Source organism: Phaethon lepturus, unplaced genomic scaffold (genome assembly GCF_000687285.1).
Source record: "Phaethon lepturus isolate BGI_N335 unplaced genomic scaffold, ASM68728v1 scaffold25366, whole genome shotgun sequence".
Classification (NCBI taxonomy): Eukaryota; Metazoa; Chordata; class Aves; order Phaethontiformes; family Phaethontidae; genus Phaethon; species Phaethon lepturus.
This window is the reverse complement of record NW_010548644.1, coordinates 65,082-82,612: the sequence shown is the minus strand read 5'-3', so window position 1 is coordinate 82,612 and position 17,531 is coordinate 65,082. Positions and strand designations below refer to the sequence as shown.

General features: G+C 40.4%; 1 protein-coding gene across 1 annotated transcript in view; it reads left to right on the top strand.

The window, feature by feature from the left end:
- Positions 1-5,355: 5,355 nt before the first annotated feature.
- Positions 5,356-17,531, top strand: part of MTA1 (metastasis associated 1) — a gene marked incomplete at its 5' end in the record, with an annotated part of 72,363 nt that continues 60,187 nt past the window's right edge. Inside the window, 3 exons of the mRNA XM_010290048.1 lie at positions 5,356-5,382; positions 11,645-11,712; positions 14,183-14,276. Coding sequence (XP_010288350.1) covers positions 5,356-5,382; positions 11,645-11,712; positions 14,183-14,276 — 189 coding nt within the window. The remainder of the gene's footprint in view (positions 5,383-11,644; positions 11,713-14,182; positions 14,277-17,531) is intronic.

Here is a 17,531-nt window from a genome sequence, read left to right as displayed (position 1 = left end):
CTTCACAAAAAAAAACTTGAATTTCAGCTTGACCTCCATGAAAAATGTTTGTGTTTATTTACCAAAGCTCTGATGGTTGGATGTGACCTAGGCCTGACTGAAGACGAGTCCCCTGAAGCAAAGCTCCTGATCCGTATCTTGGGTGATCAGTTTACTGCTGGTGTGGGGACTGGCAGTAGGATGTGACCATGAGTAGTGTGTCTTGTGAGAAATGTGAAGGCTTCCTCAATTTGTTATCCCCTTAAGCTGTAAGGGAAGGCTTAAGTCTTGAAGAATGAGGAGGTTTTCTTTGTGGTCTCGTGCAGAATTAAACATCTGTTTGTTTTTGGTATATCACTCTGAACTAAACCTCAGTTTCTGCTTGCAGAAGTAAGTGAGGAGGCAGATGAATCACCTTCAGGGGAAGGACCTGTGAAGCAGCTGCAAGGCTTGCAGGCTGCATAACCCAGCCCAGAAGGAGGCATGCACACATTCTCCTTTTCCAGCTCTTTGGCTGGATCGCCTTTAGGAAGGGGGAGTGTTCCTGAGATAATTTTTACTTGACATTGATCAATGAAGTAAGGCGGAGAAGTTAGTTGGCAGCTTTAAAGTGAGTTTGCAAGCTAAAGAAAAAGTTTAGGCTTCTCCAGTCTTTTACACGTGTTACTCGCAAGCTGTTTGGTCTTCGTGGCACCTGGGATTTCACAGCTCAGCTTCTGTGCATTGCCAGATCACCAGTTGTGAACTGTGGCAGATGTGGCCCGTGGTAATGTTTCTGTTAAATTGCACGTGATGTGCTCTGGTTAATTCAGGGACTTTGTGCTTTTTATGCAAGATGTAGGAGGACAGATGATACTTGACCAAGCATAAAGTTAGTGTGGTGTGAGCAGATGATTCCTGATATAGCACAGAGCTTGTACTTACAGAGTTCAGTTGCCAACATCTGAGCAAATTTGAACCAGCCAAGTGAGACAGTTGTGTGGATGTTTCTTTTGGTAGTGGTGTTGATTTAAGCAGCGCCTGCTCGCAGACACTTGTTACTGTCCTTACGTTGCTTCCTGAGCTGGGCTTACACAGCTTGGTGTGCCTGTGCAACGAAGCAGGTCAGGGAATTGATTTGGTTGGGAGACAGTTTTTTTGACCTGGGTGAGTTCCTAATCAGGTTTACCACGTGCGTGCCTGCCTCCTCCCATCCGAGGAGAAGCTATCACAACTTGAGGGGGTGGTATGGGAGGGTGGGGGATGAATCGGCTTCACTGGCATTCTTGTTTGAAGAAACATCTGTGAAACTATGGCAGGAGTTTATTCTTCATCCATGTTTTACATTGTGAAGCCATGATGGTTTTGATCTGGCACTGAAACCTCTACTCCCAGACTTAATACACAGTCATACCATGGCCAAGCAGTTAATTCACATTGACTAACTGAAGTTAAGCATTGCTCTTAAAAAAACACAACTTTTTTTGTTGTTTTGTTTGTTTCTTGAGGGTGATACCAAACTTGATGTCCGAGTGCTTCAGAGGTTCTTGTTTCGCAACTCTTGGGATACTTGCAGGGAATATGAAGCTGATTTCTTGTCCTCTTCTGTGCTGCCTAAGAATCTTTTGGAAAATAATGTTTTTATCTGTCCTTAGCAATGAAAATTGCAATGGAACAGGCTGTTCTCTTGGTTGCTAGAAAAGACGACTGTTAGGGTGCAGTTTGAGGATACTCTCCCCTGTGCCCACCCCTCCAAAATACATTCTTTCCCCTCGCCCCCCAAGTGATTTATGGAGTTCTCTTCTTACTAGTTTCTCCATCTGCTCAAGTGTTTCTGTGGCTCTTCTGTAAATTAGACCATCCTGGTCTTCCCTTACAACCCACCTTTGGGGAAAGGTTTTTCCTTTTTTAAGCCTGGACTATTTCCATGAACTGGCTCGTGGTATTGCCCCACAAAGAGTTGTACTGGTGCAGCTGAAATGACGTTGGCTCACAACTTTGCTACTGCAGGAAATGTTTGTAGAGCTACATCCTTGGGAACTGAAGTGGCAGAAGAGGTAATACAGAACAGGCTTTTTGTTCAGAGGACTTTGAATCGTGCTTAAATATCTGATGTAAAACAGAGAAGAAAAAGTGATTCTCCAGGAATATTTAGTGTATGCTTGTCCTGCAGGAAACTGGAGGGAGGTGACTTAGTGAACCTAAAGGGTCAGTGATGCATGCAAATGTGCCTCAGTTATACCTGGGATATTGGGAGTGGATTAATTGAAATAGGTTTCCTTGTACTGCCATATAATTGATTTCTAGGAGCAGAATTGCTTCTTTATCCTCAGGGTAGTACTTTGGAAGCTTAATTTTATTTCCAGGATTCTCACAAATTCTCTTCTCCAGTCTTGTTTGTACACAGTCTCCCTACCTTTACCTTTAAGATGGCATCCCTATTTTTTTCAGTGTGGCGTAGTTCTTACCTAAGAAGAGTGACCTGTGAAGTACTCCTGTCACCCATAACCTTTTTTTTGCAAGTACCAATAGGTTGCTGTCCTTTGTTTTTTTTCCACGGATCTTCTGCAACTGAAAACAGCCAACGGTGCTGTGAGGAACAGAAATAAGGATGTTGACTTTTTTGTTCTTCTGTGAGGTGGTTCTTCCCCTTCTCCTCCTCCCACTTCTTTGTAATATTGCACTTTTACTGGGAAAGGTACCGTATGTATGAACTCTGTGCCTCGTCCAGAGCTGAGATGTTGAGTCTCTACATTGTTGCTGCGAGGCAGAATACCTGCTGCCTTTGCTGGCAGAGAGGGTAAACATTTGGCAACACCCTTGGTCATAATGAGTCAGATCAGAAGTTAATTGAGCCCAGGACCTGCCTTGAACAGCACTGACTAGAGGTGTTGGGAGGTGGGTAAGAAAGCAAGCACTTTTGATAATTCCCTCCAACACTGTGGAATCTCCAGTGATTTACTTTAAAACCTAGTCTATTAATTGTTTCTGAAATGGGAACCATTTCATATCTCTAATTGTCTGTCTTACCTTTCTCACTCTATCTTGTAGTTTCAGTATCTATGTTTTTAAGATGGGGAACAGTGATCAGAACTTAATTATCTTTGAGACTTCTGTCCCTCTGTGAAATGTTTTAAATCAGACAAAGGGTTTGGCAGTTAATAGGGAAGAACTAATGCATGGATAATGGAGTTGCATAAACCTTGTTTCACCAAGAATCAGGCAAAAAAATGATATGAGGTAGCTGGACAGGAATTCTTCTTCTCCCCTTTGACATGCCAGAAAACAAAGAACTGAAGACCTTTGGGAAGTTCCAAATCCCTTAAAGTGTTTCAGAGTTTAAACTGGATCAAGCAACTGTCAGTTTGTCCAAGCGAGTTGCATGTCATTAACTTAGATGGGTTTTTTTCTCGAAAAAGGTAGAGAATATTTCTTAGCTTGAATAGAGGTCTGTGTGATAGATATTTGAGGGTTTTTTTGCAACCGGTCCGTCAGAGTTTGGGTTTTTAGTCTGTTTGGGGGTTTTTTGTAGTATCTGTTACTATTTGAGAAGAGCTTGCACTGATAAATGTTTGTATCATAGATTTGCGCATGATCTGTAGTCCTGTTACACAGACCTTGCCATGAATTGCTTCTACTTCAGGGTTATGATTTGGGGAATATTGAACCTGGACTTTTGGAGGCAAGTCAGAAAAACTGATACGTAGTTTTCATCTCAAAACAGCCAAGTTATTTTGGCTGTTTCTAGATACAAGTTCTGCACATTTGGAAGAAAATATAATGTGAACATTTTGTTTAACATATGAATGTGTAGATAATCCTTGTTTCTTGAGCATTTTATAGTTTGGGGATTTTTAAGGTGAGGGGATAAAAGACTATTCCTGCTTCATGGCTTTGATCATATTCTCCAAGGCAACCCACCTTTGGAAATAAGAGTTTAGCCATTAGAAAAAGAGAGGAATCAACAAACTCAAGAAAATCAACTACCTGTTTCTGACAAGCATGCTGACTCTGAGTTAAAGTTTGATATTAAAGTATGATTCAAATAAGGTATTGATATTTGCACTGATTATCAGCCTCTAGCTGTTTCGGTACAGGTGCATGTTTCATGGGGACTTGGCGAAAGTTACATGGGTTTCTCACTTGTATATTTATGAATTTGATGCTTTTTTTCCTTCTCGCTGCTGGGAGTTGGAATGCCATCTTCTTCTATGTTTTATTATTGAAAATAAGAGTAGAAGCTGGTATGAAACCGAGAACATGGACTTCTGCCATGCGTTTTGAATACATGAGGCTGAACTTCCTTTAGTACAAAGCAATCTTGAGCGGTGCTTCTGCATGCGTATGTGTGTAGATGCATGCTTGGAATTTAACTGCTGTTGTAGAAGCTTTAGTTCATTAAATGAAACTGAGTTGTCCTTTCCCTGCACGTATCCGGACTCTTTAGTCTACAGCTCCAGGGTTCTTTCAAGTAATGTTGTTTTTCATGGAGAAAGGATGGAAAGAGGAAGTTGAACTGAACAAACTGTATGACCTTGTGTAGGTACATCTATAAATTCATGTTTTTAGAGGTTTTACAGCATGTTATATGAGCTGATAGAATCTGGAGAGGCTGTATGCTTGCTCACCACTAAAGTGCTTGGCACATGGGTATTATGATGTATTTGTTTTTTAATATCTGGGATGTTGTCTTCCCAGTACATCCCTATAGGCTCAGGATTGTACAGGCACCCTTGTTACGCTGCCTGCACACCCTCCAGGAGGGTAAAAGCAACTTTCCATCGTACGGGCTGGTTTCATAGGAGAAATATTTTACATAATTACAAAAGAAGCATTGTGAATTAATATTTTTCTATACATGTAATTTCAGTGTGTAATTAACTAGACATAACTGCTCTTTTGGAGGAAGTGTGTTCTTATAACTCCCTGTGTAGGCAAGCTCTCATCATCTACTGAACCTGGAAGGCTCTGGGAACTAGCAGAGTCGTCATGCTGTAGAAACTCCCAAGTGAAGCCTATTAACTGCCAGGCTGAAGTAGGAAATCATAACGGGAAGGGTAGGGCTGCAACAGTTCCTTTTAAGAGTGTTTTCTGGCTCCAGGCTGAGAAGTTGCAAGTACATCAGGAGAATTTGGCTGTGGATCCCTTTGCTTGTGCGTGGAGCCATCACACCCTGATTGAATGGAGTTTGCAATGTCTGTAGACCTGATGGTGACCTAAAACATTTGACCGACTGCAAGAGACTGCTGGGTCCTGTGACTGGTAGCTCTTCAGGATGGCAGTCTTTCTCACTGAAGGAAGCCTCGTCTGTTTTTACCTGACTTGGGACTGTTTCCACTGAGTGTTTGGAGACAGGGTAGTCACTGTTCTGGATGGACATGCAGGCACAGAGTTGAGCTGTCATTGCTAATTTATATCTAGGAAGTTTACTGCAGGCTTTGGGCTTAAGGAAGTGGTGCAGTGGTGTGTTAATCTTGATCCGTTGGTGAACACCAAGCTTTCTGCTTTAGCAGTGAGAACTTGTCGCTTAGGTATTTTTTCCCTGTTTTGCTGTGGCTGAGCCTTTTTACTGAGACCAGGCAGGTAATCTTGGGAGTGTGTTGTGTGAGCAGTGGATTCTTGTCACACGCATGGTCCCTTTTGAGATTTGTATCTTGCTTAAAAGATTTCAGTCAAGGGTTATTTGTTTTGATCTCTATCCTCATAAGTCTTTTGATTTCTTCACTTTGTTCAGAAGAGCAAAGTTAGCTTGATTTAATGAGCTAAGTTAGCTTGATTTAACTGAGGGGTGCCTCAACCTGTCCTTACTAAATTTAGTGATGGTTTACTGTTAACTGTATGGAGTGGAGATTTCTGCAGGAGATGGTGCTTGCTTTTGCCATGTCCCTCGCTAAATGACTATAGGTATTTCAGATGCTTTTGTGCTTGGGTTGTTGCTCCATTTCCACTCCTTTTCTGAGGAGTTAGGTGGTAGTAGTGGTGTTGCCTATAGTGCAGCAAGCTGAGGATGGGGCAGCACATCCTGTGCATGCAGTAGCCACAAATACCACTGTCCAGTAAATATGAATTGAACTTGTGCTGACAGTACATCTTTAATATCTTTGTTGATGTGTGAAAGACATTAACTGTAAATACCTAGCTCATATATACTGCTAGGTGTATTTGACCTCATAATTCTTTTAGCAACAGAAACAACTGTGTTTCAGTTTTGCTTTTCTGGTAATGAAAATACTGTGCTGGTAAGGCTTCCTCTGTTGAAACTCTGTTCTGTTACTAAACATTTCATCAGGTCACAGCTGCTGTGAGCGATGCTGTTTTTTGAACAGCCAGAAGGCAATGCAACCTGGGCTCTACCAGGTGAGATTGCTTGACTTCGTAGGCTGAAAGCAGTGTTAGCCTCTCCCGCCTCCTCTTTCATGAGAACGTAGACCTGGAGGGATTGTATTATGCAGAATGTAAAGTGACTGACAGTATCAGGACCAAGCTGCTGAATAATTTGAAAACTGGAGCTTACCAAAAGAAACTGGCCCAAAATTGAATTGGAAATCCAAAGTGTGAGGCGGCATATATTTCCCATAAGATGTGAGGCGGCATATATTTCCCATAAGATAAGTCATAAAGTAAGCAGGTCATCATAAGTCTATGCTCTCTCTTGACGCTCATCTTTAATTCAGGGCAGCAGCTTTGTGGATTGGGCAGGGGAGATACTTGGAACTGTGAAGTTACTTCCTTATCACGTCTGGAAGTGCACGCTGTACCCAACAGCGGTAGTGAGTGTGAGAAGAGGAAGGCTTCAGCCTCCCTCCTGTCCTGAGTACACCTGTAGGCTAATGCACTACACAGTGTGTAACACTTTCTGGTGGTAAGGGATGGAGCATTCCGCGAGGTCAGTCCTGAAAGCGCTTGTAGCCTGAAAGGCAGATGTAGGTTGGGAAGGATAAAAATGCTTTTGGGCATTTTTGCAACTTGATTACCTAAAAGCCCATAAGGTTATTAGGTAGCTCAGACATGTCTAATCTTATAAATATATGACCGCTAGACAATGTGTGTTCTTTCAATTGTGGTACCTCCTCCTGATTTTCTTTTCCATGGACCTATGTAGACTTAATCAACAGTTGACATGAAGAGGGCAGAGGGGAAAGCTATTTTGCAGTAACGTCTTAAAAGTATATGAGAGCAAAAGGAAAGTCTGTTATGTTTATTGCTAATTGAGAACAATTATTTTACTGCCTTCATGGAAAATTTCCATCTTCTGTGGTCTGTAGTCTGTCATTCTAGTTTCAGATGCTGTACTGTTGCAAGTATGCTTGTCTCTGTTTTACAGCAGCTCACCACCTGTGTAATGTAGCATTGCTTTCTAGTAAGTTGTGTGTATTCTCAGCTTAAGGAAAAAAAACATAGGGATAGAAAGGCTTTTTGGGTAGATTCACGTATGCGGGTACTTCTAGTCTGTAGCAGTACAGGCAAGAGGAAGAAATCTTGAGTTGGTGTCAGAAGGTGGTGATATGCACGGCAGTCCTTACCGACTTGTGGTATTGCCACACTCCTCAGTCGTTGCTTTAGCCTGATGATAGGGAATTCCGTAGTGTGCACGAGTGATGCTGTTAATTATGATCGTGATGGGGATGCATGGCTGGTTAATTTAGGGATTATGAGTTTAAGCTGCAAGCTGTTGTGAATGTATGGGATTGAGTCTCCAACCTTTGTTCAGGGTGGTAAGGGGTGAGCTTTGAGTGTTTGCGGTGGTTGCTGTTGGTGAGGAGACGTGGTGCTTGTGCTGTGCAGAGCACATAGGCTGGTCCTTTTCTTCAGTCGTGTAAGTAGGAAAGACAATAAATTAGCAAGGATAGACAGTCTGTTGTGCTTGAAGAGTCTGACTTGGTAGGAGCCGAGGTGCCTATCTTCCTGTTCTTTAGAGGTTTGTTAGTTTTGTCTCTTCCTCCATCCTCTCTTTCAGCCCAGGGCATAGAGACTGTGGCAAGTTGTGCACATACAGGTTGTCTCCCATTGACGACTGCATTGTTGGGAGCCCATAGAGGGTTTCTGTTCTTCAGTGTGTGTGTGCGCATGCAGTTGTAGCTACTGTCCTGAAAGCAAAATGGGAATAGCATTAATGGGTAGGCAGTATGAAAGGATGCATTTCTCATGGGAAGAAGCTGGAGATGAAGGGGAAGTGCTGCTCAAGGGGCAAGGAGGTGTTTTGGAGTGTAGGGATCAATGGAGCATGGTGGTGTACCTCCTTTAAACCCAGTGTAGGAAACCAGCCTTCACTGGTTTTGTTGCTGATGGAACAATTTAAGAGGAATGCTCTCAGCTGCTAAAGCATCAGTTTGGAGAGTAGTTTGAACTTAAAATTTCTGTAGTACATGTGGAACAGTGAGTAACTTGAGTATTTCTCTGTGCAGGATAGCATTTTAATTTTAGTTAAGTATTTAAAATCTGTATGAAAAATTCAAATTACTCCCCTCTGATCTGCTCACATTCTGTTTTATGTGATTTGCAGTGTGCTCTGCATTACTTGCAGAGAGGAAGAAACCCTTTTCCAGGTAATTTGAGTAATGGGAAATAGGTCTCCATTAGTTGCATAGCTACTGGTGAAATGCTTAACATAGTTGTGGGATTAGTCTAAAACATGGATGAGCCGTACTGGGCTGTGCATTTGTGATGTGATGAAGTCATCAAGCACCGATCTAAGTACGCACCTCTACGCTCTGTCATGTGTCAGCTCTTAAAGCATCCCATGGGACAGCTTTGGTTCTGCCGTTCTGCAAGCGGTGTGCAGCTGGCTGTTTTGTGTGAGGTTCATTTGCAGTTACTGATCATGGAGTGTGGGCTTGGGCGTGTTCCTTCTGCAGAGCAAAACAATGGTTTTGGGGTTTTATTATTCAAAGCTGTTGGCTATCACCATGAGCTGTTCTTTGATAAACCATTCATCTGCGATAAACTTTCTTTAAATCCATGCCAGATTTTACAATCAATAAATTGTAGTTACAGGAAAAATCGAGTTAATGTTCACTTAAGGTAGAAAACCTGTCTCTGAGAATATATGCACATATATGCACACAAAAAAGCTGTTAGAAAAATTATGTGAACTAGGAAGATTTGGAATGGTCACCTGAAACCCATGGAATTAAAGACAAGGTTGTATTTTAAAGACAGAGATTGATATTTCCCTTAGCTTTCATTTTTTATTTTCAGTCATAGTGTTCACAAATGTAAGATTTTTGCATCGGCCTCAGCCAGGGTACCTAAAGTGAGGTGTAGCTCGTTGTCTTAGGAGGAATGAGAGGGGCGGAGGGAAAGAACTTGTCCATTCTTCAGGTGATGGAGCCTTGCGGTGAGAGGTGGCTGGTGGGCTTGGAGGCAACTCGGAAGTTTCCACGTCCTTCACTGCAGTGCCCTTGTAGGGCATGGGTGGTTCTGCTGTGGGAGAAAAGATTTCTCTTCACTCTGCTGATCTGTAAATTGCTTAATGCCTGTCATTGTTATTTCAGTCAGCAGTTGTTATTGCTGAAGCTGCCAAATAATCTGTTTGGTTTTGTGACTTCTGGTAGAGTTGGTCATAGTAATGTTAAGCCTGTTGTTTCCTGTTTGGTGCACTGCACAGAGCGGGTGCTTGGGAGTGGAAATTGAGGATCTGATTACTTGGGTGTTTTAACCATTTCTGGGAACTGTGTTTTTCTACAAACCAGATTTCCAGTCTGAATTCCTTAGATTGAAGAATGATCTCCTAAAGCCTGCAGGGAAGTGACATTTAAGAGGAACCGACTCTTGCAGTTAGGAAGTTTTGGAGTCACTCAAATGCGTGTTAGTGTGTGTGAAAATAGCTGATGATCAGTCTGAGAGGTCTGGAGCAGAGAAGGCACAAAAATACAAAAAATTTGGTGTGCTATTTATTTGCTTTATTAGCTCTGGTTACACTATATATTAGGTAACCCAAGATGTGCACTGTTTGCGTGTTGGCATTGCAACCTTGTCACTCATCACTTCAACCAAGACCATGTTTGCCTTTGTTGTCAAGGTGTCTTTGCAACTCATGGCATGTGACACTTTTTTTGAAGGATAACAGCTTGGTAAACTTCCACTCTTGAGATTGGGAGGCTCACCAGTCCCTAGGATTCTTGACTTGTGACTTCTCTCATAAGGCAACTAGCCCTGTTGAAGGGACATGAAGGCACTTGAGCTGTTTGCAGTTAGTGAGGACTGCAAGTCCTGCTGGGTCATCTGCCCAGCGCTCGCTGCTGTGCTCTTGCGTCTTACGTAGCGAGTAGCTTGGTCTGTTAAGCTCCAGGGAGACCTACAGAGAACGTGAGCTGTAAGCAATCTGAGAAAATCTGTGTCTGGAGCTGTAGTAGTGTTACACGGGGATTTGTGGAAGGGCTGCTGTAGGACGTGATGGATGAATGCTCTGGTGTCTCCCTGGCCACCCTGGAGATAAGAGTGGAATCGTTAACCCTCATGGTGTGGCTTTGGAGGAGCAGAGGCCCTGGGGGTTGTCTTCCTTCCTCTGCGCTGGGGAGGAGGTAACAGTATTTCTGATACTGACTGCCCTTTTAACGAGCATCTCGGGGAGATTGAGGCTAACAGCTTCAGTAGTTGTCCCTATTTCAACAGGCTAGCACCACTGAAGACCCATTCAATGGTGGAGCATCATGCTAATGTTCACTGCAGATTACCTGAGTCATGCCCAAGGGCTATGGATGTTTTGTTCCAAACACAAATGAGCTGGGAAATCGTTTTAAATTTAGTAGATAGTCTTGGAAGGAATCGTTGTTAGATCGGGGCCGAAGAGAAATCTGTAATGTGCAAGGTCAGCACCTGAGGGTGGGTGGCTGCGGCAGCAGGGTGTGAATTCAGCCCTCTTTTTGCCTCACTTAAAGTCTGGGATTTGGCTTCTGGGCTGTTGGGAGGTAAAGGCCAAGTCCATTCAAGACTCTTGAGCTTCTGTTTCCTTACCTGCAAAAAAGAGTATTTTAAGCTTGGAGCTCAGTAATACCAAATTATTTACATGGTACTTTTTGATGCTTCTCTGATGATTTTTGTTTTTTGAAGGTGCTACCTTGGGCAAGGAACTTTTTTCCTGTAGTTTACAATGTTTATCCTGCTTGGAAATAGGAATATTACTGACCTGTTTGGCTTAGTATATGGAGTTTTGTTGAGGCTATTCTAGGATAATACCGGTGTAAAAGACCTGAAAGTAGAGAAAAAGATAAGAGAGGAAAAAAAGAATGAAACGATTTGTCTTCTAAGTAAATGGGCAGTATGTTGAAACTGAGCTGGAGGGGAAGAGGAAAGATCGCATATTGCTGGTGAGGAGTGGCTGGATTCTGATAAGAAAGAAGAGGAAGCAAGTAAAGAAAACTGTGATCAAAGTGGAATTAATCTGATCAGAGAGAGAAGGAAGATCACATGCTTTGCTTTCCAGGCTGACAGTAGAGTTTGTTTTTTTTTTTTTTGTTTTTGTCGAAAGTGAGTTTATGGCCTTCAGATTGCAGTGATATATGTTCCTTATACTGGCATGGATTTTCTATTTCCTCGCTTAAAATCCTGGATTTAGTAGGAACATTTGGAATACTGCTTGTGCCAAGAGATGAATTTGGGATGGTGTCTTTAACAGGTATACATGTGAGGTTTTGATTAAATTTTTAGCAGTTCATCTTTTAAAGTCTTTTTCTGTTTTTGCCAGATTATGTCTACTTTGAAAATTCTTCAAGTAACCCATATTTGATACGAAGAATAGAGGAGCTCAATAAGGTAAACAAATTTTTCCATCAAGTCTTGGAAGTTAATTGAATTTATGATCTGTTTGATTTGATTAGAATCAAAACAATTCTCTAGCAGTCCTCTGGTAATTAGAATCTTAAAAATACTTTTGTTCTGATACTTTTCTGGAATGCTTTGAGACCTGCTAGATTGTTCTCCTTTGGTATTGAAAGGACTGAGTGTCAACGGTAGGTCATTCTCAAGGTGATTATGCCCACCTGTAGGGCAGGAGATTTCTGCAGTTCTGTGCCAGGATCACTCCGTGCGAAATAATAGTTTGCCTAGAGGATGGAGAGCTTTGTAATTTGATCTTTCTTGGAGGAGACTCTTGCTCAACAGGGAGGTTTGGAACCATTATCTGCTTCCTCGGACTTTGTCTTTGCTGGTTTTTGTCCTTTGGGCAACCAGCAAAGTGTATTATTTCATCTGCTAAATTTCCCTTACATTGGAACTAAAAGGGAAGCGTGATAGCTTGTATGTGGGAAGCCAGCTGAAGTCCTCGATGCTGAAATTTTACCTAGTTAAGGAGGGAAGACTGTTCTGAAGCAGCTAGCTGTGTCCTAAACATGCCACTTTCTCAGGTTTAATACCAGTGTGTCCATTGCAGCCCATACACAAGGAATGCAACATCGCTGTTTTGGATTTGAATTGAAATGAACTGACTACAGTTAGTTTCTTTTCTTCAGCAATGGTGAAACATGTCTTTCTAAAACAGTTACATGGAAGAGAAAATGTATCAATATAACAACAAATAAAGAATCTGAGGGCTAGGACATCCTTTTAACACCTTTTTAGTGGTGGTCTAGTGCAGAAATACTTTGTCTCCCTTTCATTAAGAAACCAAGAGCGAGTTCCTAAAATGCTCCCAGTGGGTCCATAGCCATGAGGTATCAATAGCTGTATGCCATCAGTTACAGGGTGCGGTTGCGTTTAACACTTTCTAGGGAAGTGTTCTTTTCCCTCTTCATTCTTCCCCTGCTTTGAAAAAAGAACTTTCAGCCTGGATCTCTCATTTTAGTGGAAATCTTGCCTCAGCCGTCATTTCTCTTACCCATTCTTTGAAATGAGTCTTTTCGGTTGAAATGAATCATATGTTGCCCTTTTTTTTTTTTTTTTTTCTTTTCACTGAGTGTAAATGAAACCTGGGCGATCAAATGAAATAGATAATTCTACATTGTAGCCCTTTGTGTTTGAACAAGATGGCTCCTGCTTTTGTGCTTTAGTTCCTCAAAATTTAAAACTTCTGAATTACTTAACAGAAAGCGATAGAAATTCTGCAAGCCCTGTAGCAAAAACTGGGAGGCTGCAAGGGGAAATATTTGTGCATGTATATATTGTCAACTGTTTTTTTTTCTTTGTGTTAGAAAAACTGGTATTATAAAAGATGAAACTTTTCCTCCATTCACATCTTAGCAACAAGCATGTATATCAGTTTGTGTTTGGTGGGTTTTTGTTTGGGTTTTTCTTTTGTTTTTTGTTGGTTTTGTTTTTTTTTTTTTTATTCCTTGTGGAGAGATTGCTGGTCCACTGCCTTTTTTTGCAGACTTCCTGGAGGGGAATTTGTATCTTAGTCTTCTAGTTTCTTAATCTGTGTGCCATCATTATGGTTTTCAAGGACTCTTCAGTAGTAGGATACAACTCTTTTGGTTACATTTTCATTATTAGTTGATTTATTTTAGAGACAGTAGATTGGCTGGGACTATTACAAACCAGTAGGTGTATTTCCCCTAGAGTTTGTATAAAGCTAATTTCACAATTTGGCAGGTGCCATCTTACAAGAGATTCATCACCTGCCTCATCTTAGAGTTTTAAGAAAAAAAAATCCCAAACCTTTCAGAAATCCTGACTTTTTTGTATGTTGTCACTGGTGTAGAGTTCATTGCATGGTGCAGCTTCCTTGGTTCTCCTTTTGGAATGATTTTTTTTTTGCGTGTGTGTTAGCTATTGTTTAGCTCACCAGTGCTGTCAGAGAAAGAACCTGATTTCTTTTGTGAAAGTAATAATGGCTGGGTTCTTTCTTGCTTTCCTGCTGTCCTACAGAATTTGGAGAACAGCCTAAACCTGAATTCGCTTGTTATATTTCATAGTTCTTTTTATTAGGACTTTAAAGATGCTTTTGAATTCTGCTAAATGTAGACATTACCTGAAAAGTAGCAAAGTGGCTTGTTAATATGTTGTAACTGCAAGTGTTTTTCCTACCCCTTGAAACATCCTGTAACTGCTAAAAATGGTGATCCCGCAGAAACAATTACGAGGGAAGGGCCAAACTCTGTTTTCCTACCTTGGGATGGATCTCACCGGCATTTGTGTTAGATCATGTGTGTGCAGCTGGAGGGTGCTGAAAGGTGATGCTATGTGGCTCTTGTGCAAAATTCCAAATTATTTCTGAAGTTTTCTAGTTTGGTGTGTACAGTTCAGTTCTTGATTTGTGATCAATCTTTTTTCTTTTTTCCTGTTTCAGACTGCCAATGGAAATGTGGAAGCAAAAGTGGTATGTTTCTACAGAAGAAGAGACATATCAAGTACACTTATTGTATTGGCAGACAAACATGCAAGTAAGCTTGTTTGTATTGAAATTGCTTCTGTGCAAAGTTGCCAAACTTGGATAGAACTTTGCTATTGCAGTTACAAATATCAATATTATTGTTTTTAAACGGCCTTTTCCTGTACTTATCTTCAGCAAATGGTATTACTTGTTTGGCTGACTTTTCTCCCTCTCTCTTTCTCTCTCTTGCTCACCACTTAAGTCTTGTAAGATGTAAGGTGTGTGGTTTGGTTATCGTGGTAGGGACAGGACAGAAGTTTTCAGTTAGGGCTGAATAAAGGCGTCTTATTTGCTTCATAGAAGTGAATTTCTTAATTTTTGGGATGAGGGAAGATACTCTCCCTGTCTCATATGTTACTTGTCATGAATGATTCGGTTTGGCTAGATAAAAAAACCCTCAAACTTTATGACTAAATCAAATAGGCTGATCATAGGAAACCAACTTGAAACGTGGCCATCTTGAAACTTGGCTAACAGGAATTCAGTTTACATTTCAGTATTAGTGATATCTTTCGTAGTGACATAGTTTTTGTCTGAACATGCTCACTGAATACATTTTAAAAGCATTGAATTTTAGGACATACTGTCATTATTTTGAATACATAAAGTCCTTTTGTTAGGATAAAAAATATTGTCTAGGCTGAGAGGAGACTTGAAAACTAACTTTCTGGAGTACCATACTTTCTGATTTGAAAACAAACAAAACATGATGCTAAGCTATGATAAAATTTAGAGGGTTGTTCATGCTACCTTACTTCCTCCTTTGCATGCATGTGCTGCATAACTGATTTCTTGATTTTCATTGTTTTACAGAATGTTGTGTGAACTTATGTTGGCATGTACTCCTCTGCCAAGGAGGTCAGAGGCATGTGAGATACCTAGCTGAGCGGAGATGAAAGCTTATTTCTAAACAAAAATGTAGTGTTACAATTCTCTCTATATTATAGTTGCCAATGAGGATTAGATTTAGCTTCATTACACCTTCCCCTGCCAGTTCAGCATCCCTCTCATCCCATCCTTGCGAGGTGATGGACACAGTACTAACAAAACAGTTACCAAAACAGACATGTTGAAAGGGAGTAGAAGAGTAAGCAGGTGGAGTTACTAAACTGTTTACTTATAAACAATGGAGTATGTGAGATGTAGCTGTTCAGATTGCTTAAAATCTAGCAAAAAAGCGTGGACAGAGCCATATAAATCCTTGTAATTCAAGGCTTTCCAGTAGGCACATACGTAAATGAAAGAGAAGCAATCAGATCTGGGCGTGTCAAAATTATGATTTAGCTGCCAAGCATCATTGTCTTTTAATGTGCTGCTTGGTGTATATATGAATAGACTGTGATGTATGTGTAATACAGAGCTACGTAGTTGTACTGCATGGGGATTGATTAAATCAGATATTCACTTTTAACAATGAATATAATGTCTTGCTGTGTTCTCAGTGTAGTAGTGCCATTGGGGAAAACATGCAGCAAAACTAGCCCCTTATGTGGATTTGAATCTACAACAGAAAATATTAAAACTTTAAAATACTATAATATATAAATATTATATATTTATAAATATGTCGTATATAATATAACCATAAATATAAACTATAAATATTAAAACTACGTGCCCTCATTGCAACTGTATATTGGAAAAAAAGTCATGTGGCATTGAGATGAAATTTGGCTGTGTTGCAGAATTGTGGTAGCAAGCAAAGCTTTTTTGATATCTCTTCAGTGCAGCAGTACTCATTTTATGTCTGAGAATACTGAAGCTTAAAAGGAGCTTCGGCATAAACAACATGACTATTGATTCCTTCATCTGTGTCTCACTTCACTAGATTTACTAAAGGAAGCAGGTAGGAATGATTCAAAGGAACGCATGTCTGAGGCTGGAAATTAAAAGTATTTGAACCCATATAAATGCTCTTTGAACCTGCAATGGCTGTTTTCTTTTTGTGATAAGAAATTTAAGGGGTTTTTTATGCGAACAAATAATTCATTGTTCATATTCATATGTGCTTGAAAGGCAGGAAAATTCTTCTCTAGCACAATCCTGTCCACAGCCACCAGAGACAACTGGGGCTGTTTGTTAGTGTAAATTTCGGTAGTAACTAACTTTTTTCCAGTGTGTTTCTTTCTGGTGCAGAATAAAATTGCTACTAAATGACTTCCATTTATTTAGATATATCTGCTGTTGTGGGGCTTCCATTCTTCTTAAGGAGGGAGAAGAGAGTAAAATTACAAAATTAAGCTTTTGGACAGCCATTAGTTCTTTATTCAGAAAAAAAGTAACAATATCTACATCCTGCATGATATAATGAAATTAATTTTTGTGGCTGTTAAGATTCTAGTACAGATATTCAACACTGTCACTGACTTTGAGTTCATTTCCATAAAGTCTCCTGTTGCCTCATTTTGATGCATTTGCAGTAGATGTACGTATCTGCATCGCTGATCTTTTAACTGCCTTTGTTCAGCTGATTAATGGAGCTTTCTGACTGCAGACATTTCTGGATTCACAGAGTCTTCTGTTTAAGATGCCTTTATTTTAGACCTACTGTTGAGATCAATGCAGTGAGAGCGCCAAGTAATGGGAAGATATGGCCAGAACATGAATTGAAAAAGTATATGTATATTTTTTATTTTTTTTCCTTTTCCAATAAATGAAGGAAACAGATGTGATTGTGAAATGGATGTTGCAAAGTTTAAAAATAAAATTATAAAAAACCGCTTAGGCTTTAGCTTGTATCATCCATCAGGCATCTGAAACGGACAAGTCTGAGATATGTTGTCTTTTCTCATAACTCTTTATAAAGAGAAATGAGTTGGAAGCACCTTATTCTGTAGTTGGTGACTGTAAATTAGTACCTGATGTATGAACCCTGATTCTTGGATTTGATCTGTGATCTTACTATTTTCATCATATGATATAAAGCTTGTCTCGGCTGTCCTATAAATCTTTCAGCCTTATAAAGGCTCCCATACATTGTTAGCACTTTTTTATTCATAAGCCTCTTTAATCACCTCACAAATTATTCTAGAGAATTTCTCTACCTGTTCTGAAATAAACCTGCTTTGCTAGTAGGAGACTATTTAATGTTCTTGCCCAGAGACTTTGTAGTGATTTAAGATAGATATTCTATGCAAACAAGATTGCAGGCAGAACTTGATGGAAGAGAAGTAAGAAAGATAGTTCACTCAAGCTACTCTTGGATGCTGTGACTATATATTTTCCTCTATATATAGATTCTAGATAATGTCTTACAGTTTCTTCT